The 22,749-nt window shown below is 38.6% G+C and overlaps 1 protein-coding gene across 12 annotated transcripts in view; it reads left to right on the top strand.

Moving 5' to 3' along the window:
• MPDZ (multiple PDZ domain crumbs cell polarity complex component) overlaps positions 1-22,749 on the top strand; it is a 1,139,709-nt gene that overhangs the window by 49,816 nt on the left and 1,067,144 nt on the right. For 8 of the 12 annotated variants that reach the window (XR_007505031.1, XR_007505032.1, XM_049794692.1 and 5 more), the window contains 8 exons: positions 1,857-2,144; positions 3,058-3,181; positions 7,141-7,339; positions 10,365-10,406; positions 15,299-15,403; positions 16,217-16,312; positions 16,800-16,977; positions 19,082-19,192. Coding sequence is in view for 10 of the 12 variants with exons in the window: in XM_049794692.1 (XP_049650649.1) it covers positions 1,857-2,144; positions 3,058-3,181; positions 7,141-7,339; positions 10,365-10,406; positions 15,299-15,403; positions 16,217-16,312; positions 16,800-16,977; positions 19,082-19,192 (1,143 nt within the window). In the remaining 2 variants the exon portion in view is untranslated. Of the gene's footprint in view, positions 1-1,856; positions 2,145-3,057; positions 3,182-7,140; positions 7,340-10,364; positions 10,407-15,298; positions 15,404-16,216; positions 16,313-16,799; positions 16,978-19,081; positions 19,193-19,725; positions 19,810-22,449; positions 22,552-22,749 lie in introns of all 12 variants that reach the window. The other 4 variants (XM_049794701.1, XM_049794694.1, XM_049794696.1 and 1 more) reach the window with 4 other exon arrangements.

Raw genomic sequence — 22,749 nt, forward strand, 5'->3', positions numbered from 1 at the left:
TGCATGTTTTTTTAAAGATTACGGTCCTGATTTTTCAGTGTTCCTCTTTGTGCGCCAGTATGAAGTGAGTAAGTTCTCATCGAGTAACATTCTATACTCTGCAGTTATAAGTGACTTCACAAAGTAAACATAGCGAGAAAATCTGTTCATAAAAGAAGACATTTGAAGCATGTGAGATGCAGTAAAAATGAAAAAAAAATGCTATTTGATGCTATGAGGAATGCAGAGGTATTTCAGCTATTTCTGGCTGCAGGGCAGTTGACAGGTTCTGAATGCCTTTGGTGTCACTTTTAAAAATACGTGATGAAAAAAAAATACTTAAAGTAATGAAGATGCTATAATGAGGCCACATGTTGCTGTGGTTACAAATTCCTGAAAGCGTTCTTGTCGTCAAAAATTACAGCATTGCTTTTCTTTAAGTGAAAAAAAATAATAAATGGGCATATGCTGCAACTCTAATATGTATATATGGCATATGGAATAAATGTTGAGTACAATCTGGGTCTTGTTTTCACTATTTGGAAATGGATACAAAACAGACTTAAAAGTAGATGTCCCAGCTGTCTTTGAAACCTTATGAAATAATTTAAATAGATTGTAGTCCTGGTGTTCTGTTCTCCAAAAGGTAGGAAATTATTTCATTGTTTACATCATGCAGACTAGTTGTATTTAGGCTTTTCTCAATTATCTTCTCAGATGTTACTTAAACCACTTACTTACAGGTGAACCTTTTCTGATGATTGCTTGGGGACAGAGCAAGCACGTATGCACTTCATGAAAGATGAGAAAAACTAATTCTAAGGCCCATGATACAAAATGTTGCAAAATATCCCAAAATCCTGGGAAACACGTTTTCCCCACCTTTTGGAAAAGAAATAGAAGAATTAATAGGACCAGAGGGTAACAACTAAGATAGATAGAGGTAGACGTTCTTGTGACTACATTTACTACATTTCAGAGAAAAATTCTTAATACTGATACAATCCTCTAAGTCCAACATTTAAGTCCTTGATATATCTTTCTAATATCTAATAGCCTACATGTTTTTAAAATTACTTATTTTGAAAGCTCAGCTAGAGAATATTTGAAGATTTTTTTTTTCAGAAGGTTGTGATTCTTGCAATACCTTAAAATACTTGAAATGCAGGACCTTGGAATCTTGAAAGTCTAAACAAATTTTGTGTAGAGAACTTAATCCTAGTACTGCAGCCATAATTGATATACTTGCAATAAGTACTAACTGCTAATTTTCTGTAACTGTATGATTATTGTCACACTTCAAAACCTCTATGTTCATTTTTTGCTGAGATTTGACCGATTTTTTACATTTCCCTCTTTGTGTGGAAGGGATGTCTAAAGATGGCTAAATAGGTTTCTGTTCAGTTAAATGGATTATTAGATTGCATTCTTCTTCTCTGAACTGCTTGAAATTGCTCCTTTCTTGCTAACGTGTTTTGAAAGTAAAGACTTTAGTCTTGCAAAGTTCTTCCACCTAAGACAATTCGATGCTTTAATTTTAATAACTTGCTGGAGTTATGTCTACTTTGAGAATCTGTGAGTGGACCTTACTTTGCTGAAGTTAGCAGAGAGTTACTGATGAGTAAGTACCAAATTAGAATTTGGCCTTCAGCAGTAACTTACTGATTTCTGTTATTTTACAATAGAAGAAATTGTCTGGGGAACCAAGTAAATTTTATAGTAAAATGCCTGTAGGGATCTACTGAAGACACTGATGTTACAACATATATGTTTAAGTTCTGGGAGTTTAGTTTCTGTTTAATATTTTAGCATGAAATGTACTATTAAATTCTATTACAAAAGAATGTTGATTGTTCATTGTCTTCTGTGTTTAACAGTCTGTTGGAGAGGAATGTTCAAATGCTGCAGCTGATTTCTGTGTATCTGACAAGAATCTGTACAGCATGGATCTGAATCAGAGAGCGAGAGAGCAAAAGTCCATAGTGGCCAGTAGCCTGGAAACTGCAACTGGTTTTGCTAAAAAGGATCTTCTGCCTCTGGCTGTTCCGGATGTCAACCAAAATGAAAGTGAAAACACAGCAACATGGACTGCAACTCAGACAACAGCAGAAATTGCACAATGTACAAGCCTTGCTACTGCAATGCAGCTTGATCCCACTGGACAAGTAAAGATTTTTTTTTTAAATAGTAATTGAAAAAAACCTATGGAAAGGCCATATTACACCATAGAATCTCCTACAGAAATAGACACTGGCCAACAGCTGTGTATGGTTCTTTCGTTTAAATATCTGTCAGATGTGGTAGCTCACATCAAAACTTAGGGATTTAGATCTATCCAAAATGGAGATAATTTATGGCACTAAGATAGTCATCTACCAGAGACTAGCGATACAGGGGTATGTAAGTCTTCTCATACCTCACAGCAGTAGACACTGCTAGACCACAGTGTACCCATTGGGCAGGCCAGGGGGCTCTTCTTATACCCTATTAATCTCTGCAGAGGCATGGGCCCAAGGAGGAGGTGCACAGCTGGAAACGAGGCTTTTCCTAAGCCAAGGGGTAGTGGTGTGAAAGTCTTGCATCCTGGTGTTCACACAAGCCTGCACAGTTGCAGACCAGACAGACTGGTCTGTGATGCCACATTGTGCAGACATAATATTCCTTTATATGTCAGTCTCTGTGATGTGTTTCTTTTTTCTTACATTCAGTGGTTTGTTAAGAAATTATTAAAAAGACCTGCAGTTTCTTACAAGATTTATTACTTTAGCACTGGCAGATTGTTAGACATGTGGTGAATGAGCCTGAGAGCCCTTGAGCTCATCCCTCTACTTTTAGGAGTGTAACTGATGTCTCTAAATTAAAAGCATACTTTGTGGTAGATTTGCTGCATTACCTGAATGAAAACAGAAACCTTATGTATGTCAGTTTGATCTTTGATGGACTGACTTTTCCAATGTCTGTATAAGGAATTTGTAACAGTTACGCACCTAGATTTTGTATAAGTTGAGTTGAGGTCAGTATGTCCAATTGTATTTTTATCTTGGTATTCTGAACTGATGTTATTTTCCCTTGTGTTAGGATCAAGTGGTTTTAATGGAAAAGAGATGCCCAGTATCTCTAGAGGGAAGTTCCACAATCCCAAATTCAGTCAAAAATACATATGAGAAGACTATCACTATTGCAAAAGGCAATTCAAGTCTAGGTAAGGTCGCTAACATTTTTTGTAACCTGTTCAGAAACATGGCTTTCTGTTTTTCCCATACGTTTCTTGTTTTATTAGTAAAGACTAAACATTTTCCTTTTAGTGGGGAAAGCATAACAGGATATTCATTCTTTGCTGCTCTTGCCCTGTTTGGCTATGATGGCAGTGGATGCATTTGCTGTCACTGTGAACACAAAAGTAAACTGTACAGTCTCACTGAGATTTTTTTTTTCCTGTAAAGGAGTTTAGTTATTCCTAAATGTTAACAGAACAATTTTAATACATTGTTTTTTAATGTCTCTATACATTTATATAATATAGCGTAAAAATGAGATATTGCCAAGGAATGCTGTAGAAGAACACTTCAGTCAAAAAGCTGCAGACTAGACTTTCAAATATATGTAAACACAAAATGATCTTGCTTTCTGAGAATGGTCCAAAAGGTCTAAACAAGCTTTTCACTTCCTTGCTACCTATTTGTGCTTTTATCTTAAGTGCCTCAGTACTTCTGAAGATCAGATCGTTGATACATTTAATAGGCAGTATTTTTAGCTCAATGATACTATAATTTTGTAGAGAATTTCAGGGTTTTAAATATCTGCAATCCGCAACTTCCTGAGCATACTGACTGGAGGCACATTTTGGAGTGCAGAGGCAAAACAGATGGAAACGTTTTTCAGCGTCCTTTCCTGGTCTCTGGTGTGGCCCTGGACAGTGTGAGGGGGAGCATAGGGATAGCATCCTCCCAGGCCAGTTCCCAGAGCCAGTGCAAGGGAGACTTTGTGGTAGGAAGCAGTGGTGCTGTCCTCCCATTCAAAGCTGGTGTGTTCATTTGCTTTGATTAAGGTTCCTGGTACCGTTTCTTCTGGCCAACTGCATGTTCTTGAAGACTCTCTGGTGTTGGTAGGGCAGGCATTTGTGTAGGCACTGGCCGTTTGCAATAACTCCACAAATGCTTTAAGATGGGTTGTCCACAGGAAACACCCTGGAAGTGGCCTGTGGGCCCTTAGTTCATAAAGAGCCACCACTCAGGACTCCCTTGCTGTGCAGAGGTGGGTGGGGTGCTCTGGTGCTGTAATTCCATGGGTGCTTCTGCCTGGAATAAATTGTGCTCTGATGGCTGGATGCTCAGTCTGCCTCATATCACCTTCTCCTTTGTGATACAGCCAGCCTCCAAAGTGGACTGGGAATTGACCTGTTTTAAAATCAGCCTCCCCAAAATATAAAGCTGTAGGCAAGGCTGATGTGGGTATAAGTTTTGACTCATTGGTGTGAGGTGCTTGGGTAACTACTGCCTTCACTAACCTCATTGCCAGGATGAATAAAGTGCAGGTCACAGTGCAGTTCCAGGCATTTGGATTTTGTTAAAGAAGTTTTGTTTGCAGTACCGTCCTAACTCAATAGAGTTGTGTTTTTGATGTATGTCTATGAGTATTTTAAGTGCAGTGAACATACAAAGCAAATTTCATGTCAAGCGTAATATAGCATAAAAATACAAACTTGGGGCAGGGTACACATTGGCAGACATTACATGCATGAAAATGAAGACTGGCCTCTCATACACATAGTATGAATGTGAATAATGCTTTCTCCTGGCTTTTAACTGTAGTCTTTTTCTTCCGGGCTGTGTGTGCTCTGGCCTGGGAAGCTGCCTGGGCACAGTGACCAATTTACACACATGGCTGCACTGCTTTTAACTTTCATTTTTACAAAAGGAGCTAAATCAAGAGCTGTGAATGATGTTGAAAGCTGCAGCTGCATCAATTATTTCAGTTGAGAACTGGTACTTTTTTCTTCTTTTTAAATGGGGTCACCCATAGCTTGCAACAGCTCTTCAGATCCAGCCAGAGCTGGAGCTCTAACCTTTTGATTGTGATTTTTAAAAGGTAAGAGGACAGAGCACCCACATGCAAGACCTGAAATGCCATTGTCCTGTGTGATTCATTTGGCAACTTGACAGTGGCATTTGCATTTTTAACCTGAAACTGTAGCTGTCCAAAGTGTGACATCAGCCTTGCAGATCTGTTGTAATGAGGATGTCAGCATAGAAACCAGGGATGATGTTTTTCTAAAGTGCTATTACACTAGCCTCAGTAATACTGTTGGTTGTTACTGGCTTAACCAAGCAGCAAAGTTAGGTTCAGAATTTCAGACCACATTTCAGCTGTTTGCCTGGCAGTTTGCTTTTATGTGCATGCTGCCTGTATTCTGGTGGAGACCACTTTGTTGCAGAGTTGTGTTTACATTCAGATCTAACTGAGTAACCTGTGTGAGCCAATCTGTCAAGAGGTGGTTGTTGGAAGGAGTACGTGAGTGTAAACACCAGAGGACAGCACCTGTTAATGCTATCTGTGATGTGCTCAACATTATAATGTTACTAAGTGGAGGGATAGGTGACAAGATCTCCAGTCAGTGGTAACACCATATTCTTTCATGAGTTTACTATAAAGTGCCATCATGAAGATGGGTTTTGCAGTTTTTCCCAAAAGATAAACCTTGACTTCTCCATACCAAAGTAGAGAGGTACATGTATTCCTGTGTCTAAGAAGCTTATTGGGCAGTTCCTTGCTAGTCAGGGCCACCTTCTCATACTTAGACAGCTATGTTAATCTCAGCTACAAGTAGGTGTGAGAAGCCAACAGTGTGAAGAGATTTTTGTTTTCTGGAAGGAGTCGAAAAAGCACAAATGAATATCCAGATTCATGTTGTTCTTTAAATGGTTACAGTATTTTATTTTTTTCTCTGACACAGATATATAGGCAGATGTTTGTAAGGTTGGCTGAATCTGGCTAGCCTGGGTCTTACAGCTACCTTCTAAACTCTGTTCAGCCAGTCTGTCTCCCAGGGTCTAAGGTCACAGGGTAAAGTGTTTAGTCTCATTCTGTAGCCATGTTTGTGTATAAATGGTCAGAATTTTTTCATAGTCAGTATCCTTGGAAGTTTTGCTCTGGGTAGCTATCATCTTCCTTCCGCTCAGAGTCTGGACAATAAGGTAAGGGCTTGTAGACACACAGCTGCACTCCCAGTGCTTTCTAGCCAGATGTTTACATGCAATACCAGGAGAACACATAGCGGGGTAGTCACTGCTTCCTTCTCCAATAGATATTCCTTCATAAAGCACTCTTACTTCAGTGGCTTCATCTTGTTAGTAAAGGAAAGCTTCCATGTTAGTGCACAAAAAAGAATAAAAATGAGTTTGGCAGTATTAAGGTAGTGGAAGTCCACAGGGTGGACTGGTGGGTGGGAGGAGTGGGAAGAGCATCTCTGTCTCATTTCCCGTTACTGAAAAGAAAGTAGAGTTAAATGGTGTGTATAAACATTTGAGTAGTAGTGTCCTGCTGTGCCACAGGTTGGATTACGGTGTAACTCATGTAGTGTCCTGTATCTGTCAGTAGTGCGCAGGCTCTCACAGAAGTCAGGATGCTCTTCTGGGCCTAAGTAATGGCCCCCCTAGGAGAGCAGGAAGGCAGCCACTATCTCAGTGGGATCTGATTCAGGCTTTCTGTTGAAAATAAGTGTGTGGTTGTATTGGTTCTATGCTCCTAATTAACTGTTTAATCATTTTACCTCCTTTCCAGAGAGAACCATCATAAACTAAACTGAAATGTGATGTATAAACTCAGTGAACTGTGGTGGTAAATTTGACTGGTTTAGAAGTGATTTCATTACCTTTTTTGTGTATTTTCTGCTTAAATTTTCCACTGTCTTTTTATGTTGAGCCTGGTATGTCAAATGACATAAGGTAAAGATACTGTGATTGTGATTTGTAACTGCTGTCTCCTATTGAAAAGAAGGAAATGCAAGGGAGAATAAGAGCAATGTTTTTATAGGCTTGCTGACATTGGCAGGTCAGCTGACTGGCTTTTACCTTCCCTGCCCGAGGTCACATTTCTTTTTCTTGGCACTCAGAGTTGGGGCTCAAAGATGTTATTAACTGTTTAATGTGTTTTTCACCATAGGGATGACAGTAAGTTCCAATAAAGATGGCTCAGGAATGATTGTCCGCAGCATTATTCATGGAGGCTCCATAAGTCGTGATGGACGGATTGGTGTGGGGGACTGCATCCTGTCCATTAATGAAGAGTCAACCACTAACTTAACCAATGCACAAGCCCGGGCTATGCTAAGGAGGCATTCACTCATCGGACCAGATATAAAGTAGGTAAAGCTAGATGATGAATTGTGGTAGGAAAAGGCTAAATGTCAAAATTTGGGTATTTATGCAAGTATTCTAAATGAAAATTTTGTTTGTTTTCACAACATGAATTTACCTTTAAGTTACAGCTTCAGATGGATAATTGACCTTCAGATTACAGCTTCATGGGTTTGAAAGATAAAATCACTTGTGTGAGAGGCTTTGGATATTCTTAGAAAAGTTAATACTGTCATTAGTAATCATCATCATTACTGCCCTGTCTGGTTTTATTGAAGGAATAGGATTAGTCAGAGTTTTGCATTCATAGTGTGACTCTTCTAAAGAAAGTAAGGATTTGCTCAAGGTGTTTGTGTTTCTCAAAGGTGGACTGTCCTGGCCATTGCACAAGTGGTTTCATTTGATGGAGATCTTTGTAGTGGATTTTGGTTTTAACCGCTGGACAGAAAGTATGGCACATGATGTTAATGCAGAAAAGTAATACTTAAAACATTTTCAGTATATCTGTGACAAACAGCAGAAACAGTCTGTTTTGTGAAATGACTTCCAAGTTTTTATTAGTACGTACAAAGGAGTTGTTGCTGTAGTGCATAAATATCTGCTCTTGAGAGTACTACATTAAACTTGCAGTAATTAATACAAGTTTTGAAAAATCTGCTTGGTTGATGAGGACGTTTCTTCTCAAGTTCACTCAATTTACAGAATTTAAACTTTCCCTTAAAGTACAGTTCTTTCTAGTCATCATGGATGTGGAGTTAACTTTGCCCACATGCACCATGGAGAAGTGAGGTTATTCCTGAACTTGTGGAAGGTGCTCTAGACAATTCTAGTAGCTATTTTTCTCAAATGCATGGTAACATGGTTTGGGTCAGATCTGCAAACGGGATTAATGGAGCTGTTGGTAATAGAAGCCTCTACTTATTTAAGAGGGTGGCCTTGAAAGGGATCAGTTCATCCTCAGTGAGGCTGCGGCTAACTGTGTGGTTTCTGTCAGTTCAAAATGGACTGCAGGGCACTCCTTTCTTCGCCAGAAGTAGTCTGGCTTTGAAGAGACTTGGCATTTCAGGAACAGGTAGGCAAAGTATCTTCACTGTGGGTGTAATTGTCTGCCCCATAGCTGTCATGCGTTTAGGATTATGATTTAAAGCAAGCTTGTTTAAAAAATAAGATATCCTTATATAATGAATTACATTATTGTCAGTGCTGTCATGAATATGAGTCAGTGTTGATAAAATGAGACATTGATTATTATTGTAGGCTTTCAAACTGTATTGTAATTCCGACTGCCACGACTGAAATCAGTTGGTATGTGCGCATGCATGTGTGTGTATGTCTGCCTAGATACACAAATGCTACAGCACCATTCTTCTGTGAGGAGTCTTTTATTAGTGCTGTAGTTATGTGATCAAACACACGTGTGTACATTATTTGTGCTTATCCTTTTATAGCTGCTGCATTTTACTCTGTGTGACCGTAAGTTTTGTTTTTTAGTCTTAGTCTTTTGCAGATATGTTGGAAATATAAAAATCTTGTCTTAAGACGTGAATATTCAGACTTTAAAGAGAAAAGCGCATCCCCTTTCTGAAAGATCTCATAGAAAAGGGGTAGTTGCTATTCATATTCTTACTTAGGATTTTTGTCTTTCATTTTATATTTATGTTCTTTGGTGCACTCTCATGATAAGGGTTTAAAGTGAAGCCGGCTTCTGCACTTCAAAGAACTGAAAGACCAAATCCTTTGGTAGCTTCTAACGGACTCTTGCAAGAATAAGGACAACATTTTTGAGCCTGCATAGTTTTGATACAAGACTATTAAGCATAATTAAACTTTTCTGTAATTTGTACTTTAGGAGCAGTACAGGATCCCAGAAAAATATTATGACACAAACATGTGGGTAATGTCCCAAATCAGAAATTTGGAGATATGGAGCATTATCTTATGATAGTTCTTCCTGTTTGCTGAGAGGGATACACAGCTATATAGATGTCATTTCAGAGCTAATGTAGTGCACCACCCTGCAGGATTTGTGGTTTAAGGGCCAGCATTTCAAATAAGCAAGTTGAATCTCTTTGGTGTCTTCCTTGGGAAACAAGGGTGCACAAGCACTCAGGTGTGGCCATCTAGATATCATTCCTCTTTATCCATACAGGGCTGCAAAGTTAATACTGTTATTAGTAATCATCATCATTACTGCCCTGTCTGGTTTTATTGAAGGAATAGGATTAGTCAGAGTTTTGCATTCATAGTGTGACTCTTCTAAAGAAAGTAAGGATTTGCTCAAGGTGTTTGTGTTTCTCAAAGGTGGACTGTCCTGGCCTAACTTTTAAACTGAGATTTTCTGGGTAGCAGGGTGCCCCTACAAAGTGATTAAGCAGAAATATTTTGATTTCAAAGCTGTATTTCAGTGGCGAACATTATTTGCTGAGAAAACATAAAGCTGTTCTTACTTGCCACACAAAGGCTTTATTTTGTTTTATTAAAGGAAATTTTATTTTGAATAGTTCAAGAACCAGCAGTCTGAGTTTCAGACTTAGGCATTTAACACTTTTCTTCTCTGTGAGTGGAAAACCAGATGTGTGGCCTTACCAGAATGTTTTCTGTTTCACTTCTCACTCCACCTTGCCAGGAGCTCTTATATTTCTGTAGTAATAGCCAGGGTTTTGTGCTCAGCAGCAGCTGCTTGTAACATCTGTCAGATAATTACAAAGCTGAATCAGAATTCACCTGCCTAAAGTGTGGGGATGAATTCCTGATCAAGAAATAAAAGATAGATTGCAATTCCATTTTCCATGCTTGTTAATGATCACTGCTATAGACAATAATAAAGAGCAGATGCTTTCTGGGGGAGTTGTAGATGAAGTGGAGGTGGAATGGGAGAAAAAAAAGAAAAGAAAATATAAAGAAGAAGTTAAAAAAAAAAGCAGGTCATAGTTTTAACTACATAAGTATGCCTCTCACATTCAGCATGAGACATTGACATTTGTTAACACTATTGTAAAAAGATGCTGCATCGTATGCTTCACATTCTAGATCTTCTCCAGCACCTGCTGATGATCAGGCCCTCTGTTATGTGTGAGTATTGGCGATTCAGAAACTCATTATGGCTCTATGTTGCAACTTGTCTGTAAAATCATTCCATGCTTTTATGACATCCATAGTAATGTCAGGGATATATCCAGATATAGGTACATATTCTCTCTCTCTTTGTGTGTGTGTGTGCGTGCATGTGCATGCAGCTGCACATGTGGACGTGTATATATATATTTTTTAAAAAAAAAGCTGTGAGAGAGTGTGTGTGTGTATATGTATGTGTATATATATGGCTTTAAACTTGAAGATTGGAGCATACTTCTAAGACTGGAATGAAAACACCTGTATTCTAAAAAAAATATTGGTAATATTTTTAAATTTCACCTCTGATGGCCACCCCAGACATGTTCAGAGCACATGTGCGTGCACGCATGTGTGTATGTGTGTTTACAGGGTTCACTGCTCAAATTGGCATGAGTACAATGTACTGATATCTGGATTAATCTCAGTGTCATATTTTCTGTGGCACTTATATTTTACTTCCTTCATCTATAAAAAGGTTCAAATTAGACCTTATGTGTTAATGACAGTAATTTGTCCTGAACATTTTCCATACTTTGGTTTGTTGGTGTTTCAAGGTTTTGTGTGACTGTTCAGTCAAGCATGTGATAAATGTTCCTCTGTACTGCATGTGGTGTTGTGTTTACAAGATATTTTCATATGTGCACCCTTTGGTGTTTCCATTGTCACTGCTTTCATTGCTAGTACATATCTCTGGGGGGAGAAGGGTGGCTGTAGCTCTCAAGAAAGGAAACCAGAACATACTCTTCTTCAAGCTGTACAGCTATGAAAGAGAGGAATTGATTAACCCTGCATATACTTTCCCTTGAAATTGTTGAACTTTAACTTCTCTTGCAGATAAGAAATGCAACACAAGAGTAGAGGAGTCATTTACTTGTTTCCTGTCTTCTGTGTCTTCATCCCTATTTCCTGGCACTTGTTTCTCTTACTCTCTTCCCTGTGACCATATTAAGACAATTATCAGTCCCTTTTGCAGATGAGCTATTCAGGTGGCTGGGTGGATTTTTATTTCCAGTTTACAGCACAAGGGTCAACTGAGTTGACCAGAGGAGCCCAACACACTTCTTGTTCTGGGCCCCTCATCATCTCAGTCACACACTGAGCTGTTCAGGATGATGCTGGATGTCTTCAGACCTCACTGTGACCTCCAAGAAATTAGCTGCAGTAGCAATCCAGAAAGTGATGGATTTGGTAACTGTGGGGTGTCTGCCCAGGAAGTACAAAGCAGGGAAAAAATTCTTGGCAGATATTAAGTCCAAGATCTTTAGTACAATCTGACCTTGCCGTGTGTCAGAAGGCAGGAGCAGGACAGACAGCCACTTAGCAAAGATGACTTTCTGATATACATATTTCCTAAAACTCTTAATTCACAGCAGAGCTAGATTTTTTGTATAACTTTTCAATAATAAGATGCAGAGGAGAGAGAGGAGGAGGAAAGCCACATCAGTAATACAGCTTAGCTAATAAGAGCAGCTAGGGAAACCTTTGCAGTTAACTGAACTTTGGAAATGATGAGCAACAAACAAAGGTGAACTCCTACACAGAATACACCTTTTCATGCATTTGATCCATGTAATTTAGTTTTCTTTTCTCTGGTATTTTTTGCAAAATGCAAGTAAGTGTTCTGGTTTATATTTATGAAGTAGCTGAAGTATTATTAAAGTTTAGTTGTAGATAAGAATGAACAGTTAAAGACATACTGAATGTTCCTTGAGTCCTTAAAATTAGGCAATTAGAACTGTAGTTAAGCACTAGAATAGAAATAATGTAATCTTCCAAAGAGCTAAAATGTAACTGCTCCCAGTGATACTATCTAAATTTGACTCCATCTGTGGAGATCAATTAGGTAATTCAGTTGCTCAATTTTAGACGCATTTTTAAAAATGGTGGGTTGAACTTCTTTTCTTCTCAGTTCCTGTGCTATACACAGAAAGGGAAGCTTACCTACTTAAGGGAGCTTTTGGGTTGGGAGGTGTTTGTGGGTAGCATGTAAGGCTGTTTGAGAGCACTCTTTGAGCTGTACGTTTTGAATGTCCCAGCACAATGTCAGTTACTTATTCATATAATGAAAAACAACAGAGTATACCAGAAGTTGTGATGTATGTGGTTTGTCTCGCCCTTATCTGATCTCTTAACGCTGAATGTGGCACAAAAGTATGAGGTAAGGACTACTACTACCCATGGACCTTGGGACCCTGCAAAGTTGTTTGCCTTGTGCTCCTTGTGCAAAAGGACTGGACAAGAGTTGAAGGATGCTGGACACTCTTATCAGTGATCACAGTTAACTGTCTAGATCCAAGCTGAATCTGGGCATATCTGTTCCTTTTTTTAGGAGCCAGCCATTCTCCTTTCAATTATTTGAACAATAGCTTCCAGATGCAATTTAGCATAAAGGAGATTGCCCAAGCCTTCTAGCCAGCAGAAGTTTTTCTTGCAATTCTGGTTTCCTTACTGCAGCTGTCTTTCAAGGGAAAATACATTGTTTCCTACTTATTTTTATAGGGTGAAAATTGATGAATTTGATTGGGATAAAACCGATGAATGTAAGTGGATGAATGATAGATTTTCTTTCATTGAAATGCAGCTTGCACATCTCATAGCTTTTGTAGAGGCAAGGTACTAGTATGGGCTTACTGCATGGTGTTTCTACAGCAGCATTTGCCCTGTGAGAGTTTTGTGACCATAATACTAGCACTTCCCTATGGTTCAGTGCATTTGGAGTTGGAGACGGCTGAGAAGTAGTAGTGATTATTTTCAAAAACTCTTTTCCCTCTTGCTACTCTCTGTTTCACTGCTAGGGCTTTGCAGAATAACTGCTGCATGTCTTGCTTGTTTCCAGTGCTGAAATGCCTTCAGGGAAGAGAGATAAAAGTCAGTGACCTTCTGCTGAGTGTTTTTTCCCTAGTGTATGTTAACTCCCCAGCACTTCAAAATGAAAGCACTTTGCGTCAAGCACGTGACACTTGTTTGAAAAAGGCCAAAGCAGAAGAGAAAGGAGGTTTAAGGAAGAGAAAAAGCTGGTGATAATATAGATAATTTAGAAATTTCTGTTAAAAGAACAGGAGGATTCCTCCTGTTCAGCACCCTAGCTGTCACGCTTTCCCGTCACGACAATCTAGGAGAAATGACGCATCGCCAGGGACTCGCCCTGGGGAGAAACGGACCAACACAGATTCTGTGGATCAAGCGATTTCTCCGTTTAATTGCTACGTAACACTTGGTTATATACCACAACCATGCGCAAGCCATCTACTGATCGGTTAACATGTGCTGTTCACACACCTAAAGCAATAGTTAATTGGAAAAGGCCTTCTGATCACGGGAACGGTTCCTTCTGTCTGTGTCTTGCCTGGTGTCCTGCTTTCAGTCACGTAGGCCCATCTTGTTCAGCTTCTTGTGCTTATTTCATCAAACTTTGTAGCAACAGTTAGCCTTCGCTGCGTCCTTGAGGCCTGCTGCTTGCAGGTGCCTCTGGCTCAGATTGAACAGCCCCATTGTGTCTCTTGTTCGCTATGTGTCTATTTTTCTAATTATCCCACACCTAGCCACCTCCTTAATGACCATTTTCTGGACTTTTCTAGATATGGTAGATGTGAGAGGAGCTAGGGAACGTGCTTGGCACAAAGAAGACAAATAAAGATGGTCCTTCTGATAATATTGGTAGAGTGGTTTGGACAGACAGCATTAGTCATAAAAGTTTTTTTGCTCTGCCTTCTCCTGCGTTGTCTATTCAGCAGAAAACCAATGAGAGAGGGAATCAGTGGCATATATGGAGTGACAGACAGAAGAGGACTCCAAGTAAGTGAGAGACTTAGAGCTGAAGGAGTCTCTCCTCAGCAGCTTACACGTCCTTGTGAAGTGCTCAAGATTATTTTTTTTTCCCTTGTCTGTCCTGTGGGAAAATACATTCATATTTGTTTTAACCATGTGATGGATTGGAGGAGAGCCATTTTTTTTGTATTCTTTTTCCATCAGCCTTACTTCTTGGCAGACTTGGATCTGTTAGCTGCTTATTGAACAACTAAAGGTTTTTAAGAAGACAAAGCATTGTTAAAGGAAGGCTGTCTAAATAGCCCTGTTTAGATCATAGTGTCCTGTTGCCTGTGGAGGGAGGGTTTTTAAGAAATATTCTTCATGCCTTAATCCTTTTTCCATCTCTTTGTTTCCCCCTTCCCATCTATTGGGCCATTTCTGTTTCTGGCATTCAAACATGATTGGGTTACACCAGGGCCTCTGGAGTCTGCATGTCATTTGTCTGGTGAAACATGACTGTCTGACTGTCTAAAGCTGGCTGGAAGTGCATGAAGGAATGGAGGAAGGAGTTGAGCAGGGGATTGATCCCTGTGACATAGGTGATGTGCTATAGCACATTTGTACATCCAAACCCATGCATTATTTTTCACCAAAAGCATAGAAACCTAAAATAGATACAAAACTGATAAGGAAAGCACAAAACCTCCTACAGGCCAACTTCCAGAAGCATTTTCAGCCAGCATTTAGGATGGTAATGGTGGTTCACACCTCACAGGTCCTTCAGTGTTTGTATTTGCACGAGGAATCTCTGTTTTGACTGAAGCTAGATTGTCTCTATTACACACTTGTCACTGTTCAAGCACCATTTACTTAAAATGGAGTGGCCAGCCCTCAGAACATTATGTGCTGTTCAGCTACCTAGTTTGACCATAAATGCACATTTGTTGCAAGGTCACAAAGGATTCATCTAACTCCTTATTCCCAACATACCAGCATTGTGGCTTTGAAGTCAAGTGGCTTCCTCATATCCTTTCCTCACACCCACCGAAGGCAGGACCAGCAGTCATCATGCTATTTAATCATGTCCCATTTTGTTGCAGTATTACGTATGTGCCAGCAGAAAATTTAGACGAGTACAGGGCCAGTTTGGGACAACAGACAGAGGGAGCAGTGCCATTTGATCTTTTTCCTTCACATACTGTCAGGTGAGTTAAAAGATTTGCTGTTTTCTCCTATAGGGCTCTCAGATATGACTCTTTGCATACACTTTGCACAGTTCAGGAAGATACGTTTTATTTTAGAAGAGCTGAAAGATGGATGATTTTCATTAAACCAGCAGCCATTACAATAAAAAGTGGTTCAGAATACAATTTCTGCTTCAGCTAGCAAATTTTTCTGATGTTTTTACAAGGCTGTTTTTTAGGTGTTTGATTTACCCAAAAAGGAGATTGAATACTGCCTCATGCTAAACATCTCTTGAATACCATGCAATTTGATTTATGTATTGCCAAAAATACTCAGTGCTTCCAACATGAGAATTTGGCATTGATGGTCTTTCCAGAACATATACTGGAAGGAATGAATTATGCTGTCCTTTTCTTTGAGTTTCAAAAATTCATTACAATTATAGGCCAAAATATTCAAAGTGACTAATAATTTATGTTATTGAAAATTAATCTCCAAAAGCAGTAACTGTTTTTCAATGCTGTTGTTGTAATTTCATCTATTTTGGAAACAATAAATAATTACCTTCGGCTTTAATTTGGTTCTAGTTCCAAAATGCAAAGTCTTTTATTCTGTGGTTGTCAGTTGATAGCAACTTAATTGCGGAGACAAGTAGGCAGGGAATCCCCAAATGCAATATGTATTCTAAAGGACATCTGAAAAAGAAGTTCATTACACAGACCCTGTGTACGAACTCTAATGCTGGCAGGGTGATCCAATACATGAAATTTTGCACTGAAATCTAGTGATTATGTAGGTTCTTTAAAAATGAATTGCATGTTCCTGTTCATCAGCAGGGAACTCCCAGAGCTTCCAGAACGTGAAGAGGGGGAAGGAGAAGAAAGTGATCTTCAAAATGCAGCTTTCAGTAACTGGAACCAGCCCAGAAAGTGAGTGCAGATCTAGTTGCACAGTATAAAATCTCATCTGAAATTAAAAAGTTTTGAAACCTGAAATGTATTTTAGGAGGAATAAGAAAACAACAGAATTGCTGCACTTAAGTATATTTTGCATTGCAGGAGTAATTCACTGTTGATTTTTATTGCCATGGGTCTAAATCCCTGCAATCTAGCAGTTTCTTAGTTGCTTTAGTAATTTATCTGTGTAGGCTGACTCTTTGGGAGACAGTAAGAAGAGATGAAGAGAAGGATTCAAAGTTTTGCTTAGAATCCAAAATAAAGTGAACAACAGTAGACACAATTACAGACTTTCTGAGCAACTCAGTAGGTAAGTCCCACTGAAAGACAGAACTTTCCAAGGAGGAGTTATTCCTGAATGTTTTTAAACCATTGTGCAAATCAAGGTGTCTTCAGTGTGCCGCATTGTCATAATCACAACAGATTTTCATTTATTTTGGTCCTTGTTTTTTCACAACAGGGTTGAACTCTGGAGAGAGCCTAGCAAGTCACTGGGGATCAGCATTGTTGGAGGACGAGGGATGGGGAGCCGCCTGAGTAATGGAGAAGTAATGAGAGGGATCTTTATCAAGCACATCCTGGAAGACAGCCCAGCTGGCAAAAATGGAACGCTGAAAACCGGAGATCGGATCGTGGAGGTACCAGCTGAATGCCTTTTGCTTGCAATATCCCCAGCATCTCAAGAGCCGCTGAGATGGATGTGTGGTCCTGGGCTGACAGCTGTGTAATTGCTCCAGCTGGCACCACTTGAGCCATACAGAGTGTAGTACCATCTGCTGATGTTTGTGTGCTTTAAGTTGAATATACAACCTAAAGCATAGATGACTGACTGTGTGAGCAGGGGTCTACAAAGCCAGCAGTTCTACCTGCCTGTTTTAAAGCCAGCATGTGTGGGAAAATGCCTAAGTTTTGTGAAGCTAAAAGGTTTTACCTTTGGAGATTGGATAGCAACAGAAATGGCCAGTGTACAGTAAATCATGCAAATAAATGCCAAGCTTATTTCCCCTCTTAAATCTCACTCAGATCACATCATTCTTGTACATCTTTTGCAGGAATTAAGGGAGACAAAATTTTTTTCCTGTTGTCATGAAGAAAGCTGGATTTGATAGAGAAGATAGGGTGGTCACTGATGTTGGTGGGAGGAATTTATCTAGATTTGTCTTCTGCTTAGCCAGTCCTGTACTCATGCAGCCACTTGTGCTTTCTCACTTAAAGATATTGAAGAATGAACATACTGAAAGGAATGTGTCTTTCCTGTGATGATTATCAATAAGTCAGACATTACTCTGTTTCCAGTCTCAGGCCATTAGGAACTGCATTCTTCTTTGCCCTGCTGGATGTCCTTAGCTGACTGTCCATCAGTAACACATAGTAAGCAGGGTGATGGAGATGCTGATTCTCCCCTGGATCAGACTGGGCTTGCTTTACATGGCGATACTTAAACTGCAGTTTACTGTCTGCTACAAGATCTATATGAAGGATCTTGAATTAATACCTTAAAGCACTTTCTACAGCAAGGTGGAAGAGTTTCCAGTGTGTAACAGGTTGGGAGGTGGAATTTTGCTTGATGGCCACAGTTAAAAAACATGCATTATATTTGAATACCTGGATTTTTATGAATGCAGGAATTGTCTCTGACAGTGATGCTTGCAGAAGTTGGAGCGCATGAGTGAAATTAACTAGTGTTGTGTTAATGTGACTGTTTCTGAATGGATTATTTCAGTTTCTCAAGTTGTGGTGTATCTAGGCTTTTCTCTCTGCTAGTGCATACAGTATTTCAGACATGGGGAGTCAGAAACCCTTAGTTTTATTGTTCAGTTCCTCATAGGTAGAGAGTTACCTCGCTCAGATTGTTTGTGTTCTCTCTTTATTTACATTGGATGGTTAAGATAAGATAGAATTAGACAATTTAAAAGGTAGGGGTAGTCCTCATTGCATAACGGTGTGCAAGAATTGCCACTAACAAATAACCTTTCTGTGTTAGCTTCTAGCTTTTATTATGGTCATTGTGAGAATGCTTTACTGATGCTAACCTCACCATAACATGGTTCTTACCTGGATCACAAGACAAACTGTTTTACACACCAGTACATCCAAAAGCATGAAGAAAAGCAGGCAAAAATTTGTCCTTAGCCATCCTTTGTAAATGCTTTCTTCTAGAAGAGAGAAAGCTTTTCAGCTCTGACCTAAAAATTTAAGTTCTGGGGAAAGCATCTAGTAGCTAAAATTGGTCTTATCTTGCTTTCTAAAAAGGAAAAAAAAAAAAAAGGAAAAAAAAGTACACTGTACTGACATAATACTCCATAATGAAAGACCCTCCAGCACCCAACAAGTTTCAGTTTGTAAATCTCATAAAGTCCGGGGAGGTGGGATATTCTGAGATAGGTTTGCAGGAAGCGCTATTTGGCAAACACTACCACTCTCTTCAGATTACCTTATCTCTTCTTGTTATCATACCTCTTCTGTTACGTTGCCTGTGGGAAATCCTATGCAGCCTGAACCAAGAATGTTGAAAAACCTGTTTTTAAAAAGCATGGAGAATATTTATTTGATGTCCTTTCAGTGCTCTTGGAAATCTCAAACTTGTGTGAGAGGGACCTCAGGCCAACTCAGTAGAAACCTTTCCACCAGTAACAGAGGTTTGGGCTTAGGTTTTAGTCAAAGTTCCCTAACCAAACCCCAAAGCTGACTCATCATTCTTGTAGCTTCTTGCAATGTTAAGATGAGGCCTTCCAATTACAGGTGGATGGAATTGACCTCAGAGATGCCAGCCACGAACAAGCTGTGGAAGCCATACGGAAGGCAGGCAATCCTGTAGTCTTTATGGTACAGAGCATTATAAGCAGACCAAGGGTAAGCATAAAGAATGTGAAAAGAGATGTAATACATAGTAATAGATGAAACAAATGTTCAAGGTGGTGGTGTTTGGGAATGGGATATTTAATCTTAATCCTGAAAGTTCCATCTCAGCTATTTTAGGCACAAAGATTTGATTTAAGTATTATTTCCATTTAGAATGAAATCGATTTGGATTTGGAATTACCCTCCAGCACGCCGTCCTCAAACTATTTTGAAAAGCCTCAAGAAAGATAATTTGTTGGGGGGCAGAGTAGGAGTCTAACTAAAACCAGCTCTTAGAGATTGACAGCATGTCTGAGGAGCGCATGCAGAAATACAGCACCTGTTAAAAAATTCATTGGACATTAATGAAAGGACCTAGAAGTACACGGAAGTTTTCTGTCACTAAGCTGCATGGACATTGCAGACAAAAGCTACTGAGCTTTAATATAAGTTGTTTGCATCATTAGAAACTAAACTTCCTCATTGTAGAGTCTGTGTAAGCTGCATGTTTATTTACTAGTTGTCTCATAACTCTTGTTCCCCAGCCAGAGTCTCTTTATAGCCCTTCTTCAGCTTCTGCTCCCTGTGGGCAGAAAACTACTAACCCATTTTATCGTCAGTCATCTAAGGTAAAGTTGCATGAAAAAGCTTTATTGAATGTTGGTTATTGATACTCAAGCTACTAAAGTAAGGCTTTTGCATTTGCTGTGATGTGAACAAAATTGCCACTGCTGAATGTTTAGGCCAGTTTGGGATGGGAATGATGCCGTTATTTTATCACAACTTGTATTTAGAGAATGCTACTTTGCTATTTTTAATTGTAGTTCTTTGTTCTCTTTATTTTCGGATTATTAAGCTTGTTGGTTATTTCTTGACTGTTTATGGACAAACCCATTTTTCTGTAAGCAGGAACATTGCAAATGCTCTTACTGTACACATGCGTTGCATTGTGATCTTTGTAAATGACATTATATTTATTGTCTTCATCTTTTGAAACTTGCATCTGTACTTTATAATAAGATCTTATAACGGAATTTCCTGCCTTCATTCATGTGCAGTCACCCAGATAGCTAGCTGGCTGCACACAGCTATGTATTTAGCAAGGCAGTCAGTTTCAACTGATGTGTTGCTGAGTCAGTTTCTTCCCTTTTGTTTTTTTCATTCAGGCTGCTGTAGTAGTTAAAGAGATCCTCAGTGTATGCCAGAATAGCCCAAATAATGCAAATGCCATGCGAAAAGCTAGTTGATAGTTTTGCTAGCAAGCAGTTATCCATCAAATCTGTGTTTCATGCTGATACTGCTCTGCCTATCTCGTGAGTAAGAATTAATCTATCACCATTATCCCAGATAATTTGTAGGGTTACAGCATTGTGCAATATGAAATGCTAGCTAGTTTCTGATAACTGGGCATCCTGGGCACACTAATAAAATGCTGAACACAAGTTAGTTGAAAAAAAAACAAAAGAAAAAAAAAAGGTAAAGTAAATCCTGTTATTTTAGGTTTTGTTTTGAAAAAAATAAGTAAAAGGAAAAATACCCTTTATTTTAGTATTTGCTTCTTGTGGTCCTAGACTGTGCAAGAAGGCATGCTAAACAGAACTGTTTAGGTAAATTCAAATGCCCCATATTTTACCGCACTGATCAGTCCATATTAATACAATGCTCTTGCATGAATTAGAATTTGAGCTGGCAGTAATATTTTAGGTGCTATGCCATCATGGCAAAATACAAAAGGCAAGATTTTGGATTACTGTGGCTGATCTTTTGTTTTCTCTTTTACTAGGATTTCACTGTTACACTATATTCCTGATTTTTATTATTTTTATTATTTTATATTACTGATTTCACTATGTACAAAATGTTTGTGATGCTTATTCTAGTAAGCTAAAATTTCATCAAGATACAATTTAAAATTTTATGCAGATGACAAATGTAATTGTTAAAGTGTAATAGGATCATTACACAGGCAAATTACTTTTCCCAAATTTCTCTTTATGAAAGACAAATTCAAAGGTGAATCACATGTGTAAACAGAAAATCTTGTTGTACTGTAGGGAAACTGCCAGTGGACTCTGAGTGACTCATAATTGAAGAAACTGCATTCATGCACAGCTCTACTTTCTCATTGCTGAAGATACTGTAGAACCAAGACACGTGTTGTCTTACCAAATAACGTTACTTTTTGTTTTGCAAAATGATACTTGCAAATAAATGTTTAGGGATGCATTTTCTATTTTCAGGAGCATTAAAAAACCAAAATGCTTTAAGAAAATTTTTAATATGTATCTGGATTAAATTACTGTGATATAAAAGTATCAGTTGATGCTGCAAGCCTTTCACATTCTTTTCCACTTACTATATTTCTTATTTTCCACCAGTATTAAACTTAGAGCCCTACGACATTAAGGCAATTGCCAGACAGATACATCTAGTGTAGAAATTACTTTTAAGTATACATTGAAAAGTATTTCCAACATACTATGCAAAATCAGAGCTGTTTCCTCTTTATTAAACAGGTTCTGATCTCAAAATAGAGTACAGTACAAAAACTACATAAAGAATATAAATGGTCAAATTACATCCTTTAATTTTGTCTAAATATGAAAACTCCTTTTGTGTTAAATAATAATAAGGAAGTACCTTGTGTTTTTTAAGGAGAAGACCAGAGGATTTAGTTTCATTAAAGTATACATGCACACACATATAAAGTGATCTGTAAAAGTTATTATTAGATATGAAGTCTGTTTAGAGATGCCTAATATTACTAAACCTTCTCTTTTGTGAAGTACACAGTAAACGTGTTACCACAAGAGGTAAATCAAATTATGAGAATTAATCTGTGGTTTTCAAAATAAAAACCTTCTGCATTATTGCAAAGAATTGTGTTTATTCTAATCCAGAAATCCACAATTTTATAATTAACTAATGTGTCAGAGTATCCCATATACTGAGATGCTTGGACAAATTTGTACCAATATAATAGCAAGTAAATTTTCAGTTGTTCATCCTGCTGAATTCTGCACTTCATGCACTTTGTAGGCTAGAACAGGTATGAGGATCAGAGCTTTTCCTCTATGCTCTGCTAAACATAGCTGATACAAACACAGGGCATACAGTTTTACTTACCTTCATATGTCTGTAGCAAAGTGCAGGAAGTGGACATTGTTTGGTTAGCACAAATAGCTAAATAAATATGTTTTGCTTCATAAGTCAGAAAGGATTAATTTAAAAATGTTTTTGCTTATTTTCTATTAACATTTTCCTTTTAGAACGCTTCCTTGCTTTTCCTGCAGAATGGTCTTTTCTGTAGGCCAGCTGTCTTCAGTAGCACTAACCCGTTTGCTGATTCTACTCAGTTCAACACTAACAAGGTTGGATGATGACACACTGTCTGCTTCTGACTCACCAAACATTATGTGTGTGCTTCTTTGCCATTGGTGTCTCTCTGCATTTAAATTCTTTTATACCAACTTGGGTAAAATACTGTGCTGATGAGAGTGGAAATTCTGTGCAGTGAATTAAAAAGACACAGACACGCATGCACACAGAACAGTTTTGAAGAAGTTAAA

This window comes from Accipiter gentilis, chromosome Z (genome assembly GCF_929443795.1).
Source record: "Accipiter gentilis chromosome Z, bAccGen1.1, whole genome shotgun sequence".
Lineage (NCBI taxonomy): Eukaryota > Metazoa > Chordata > Aves > Accipitriformes > Accipitridae > Astur > Astur gentilis.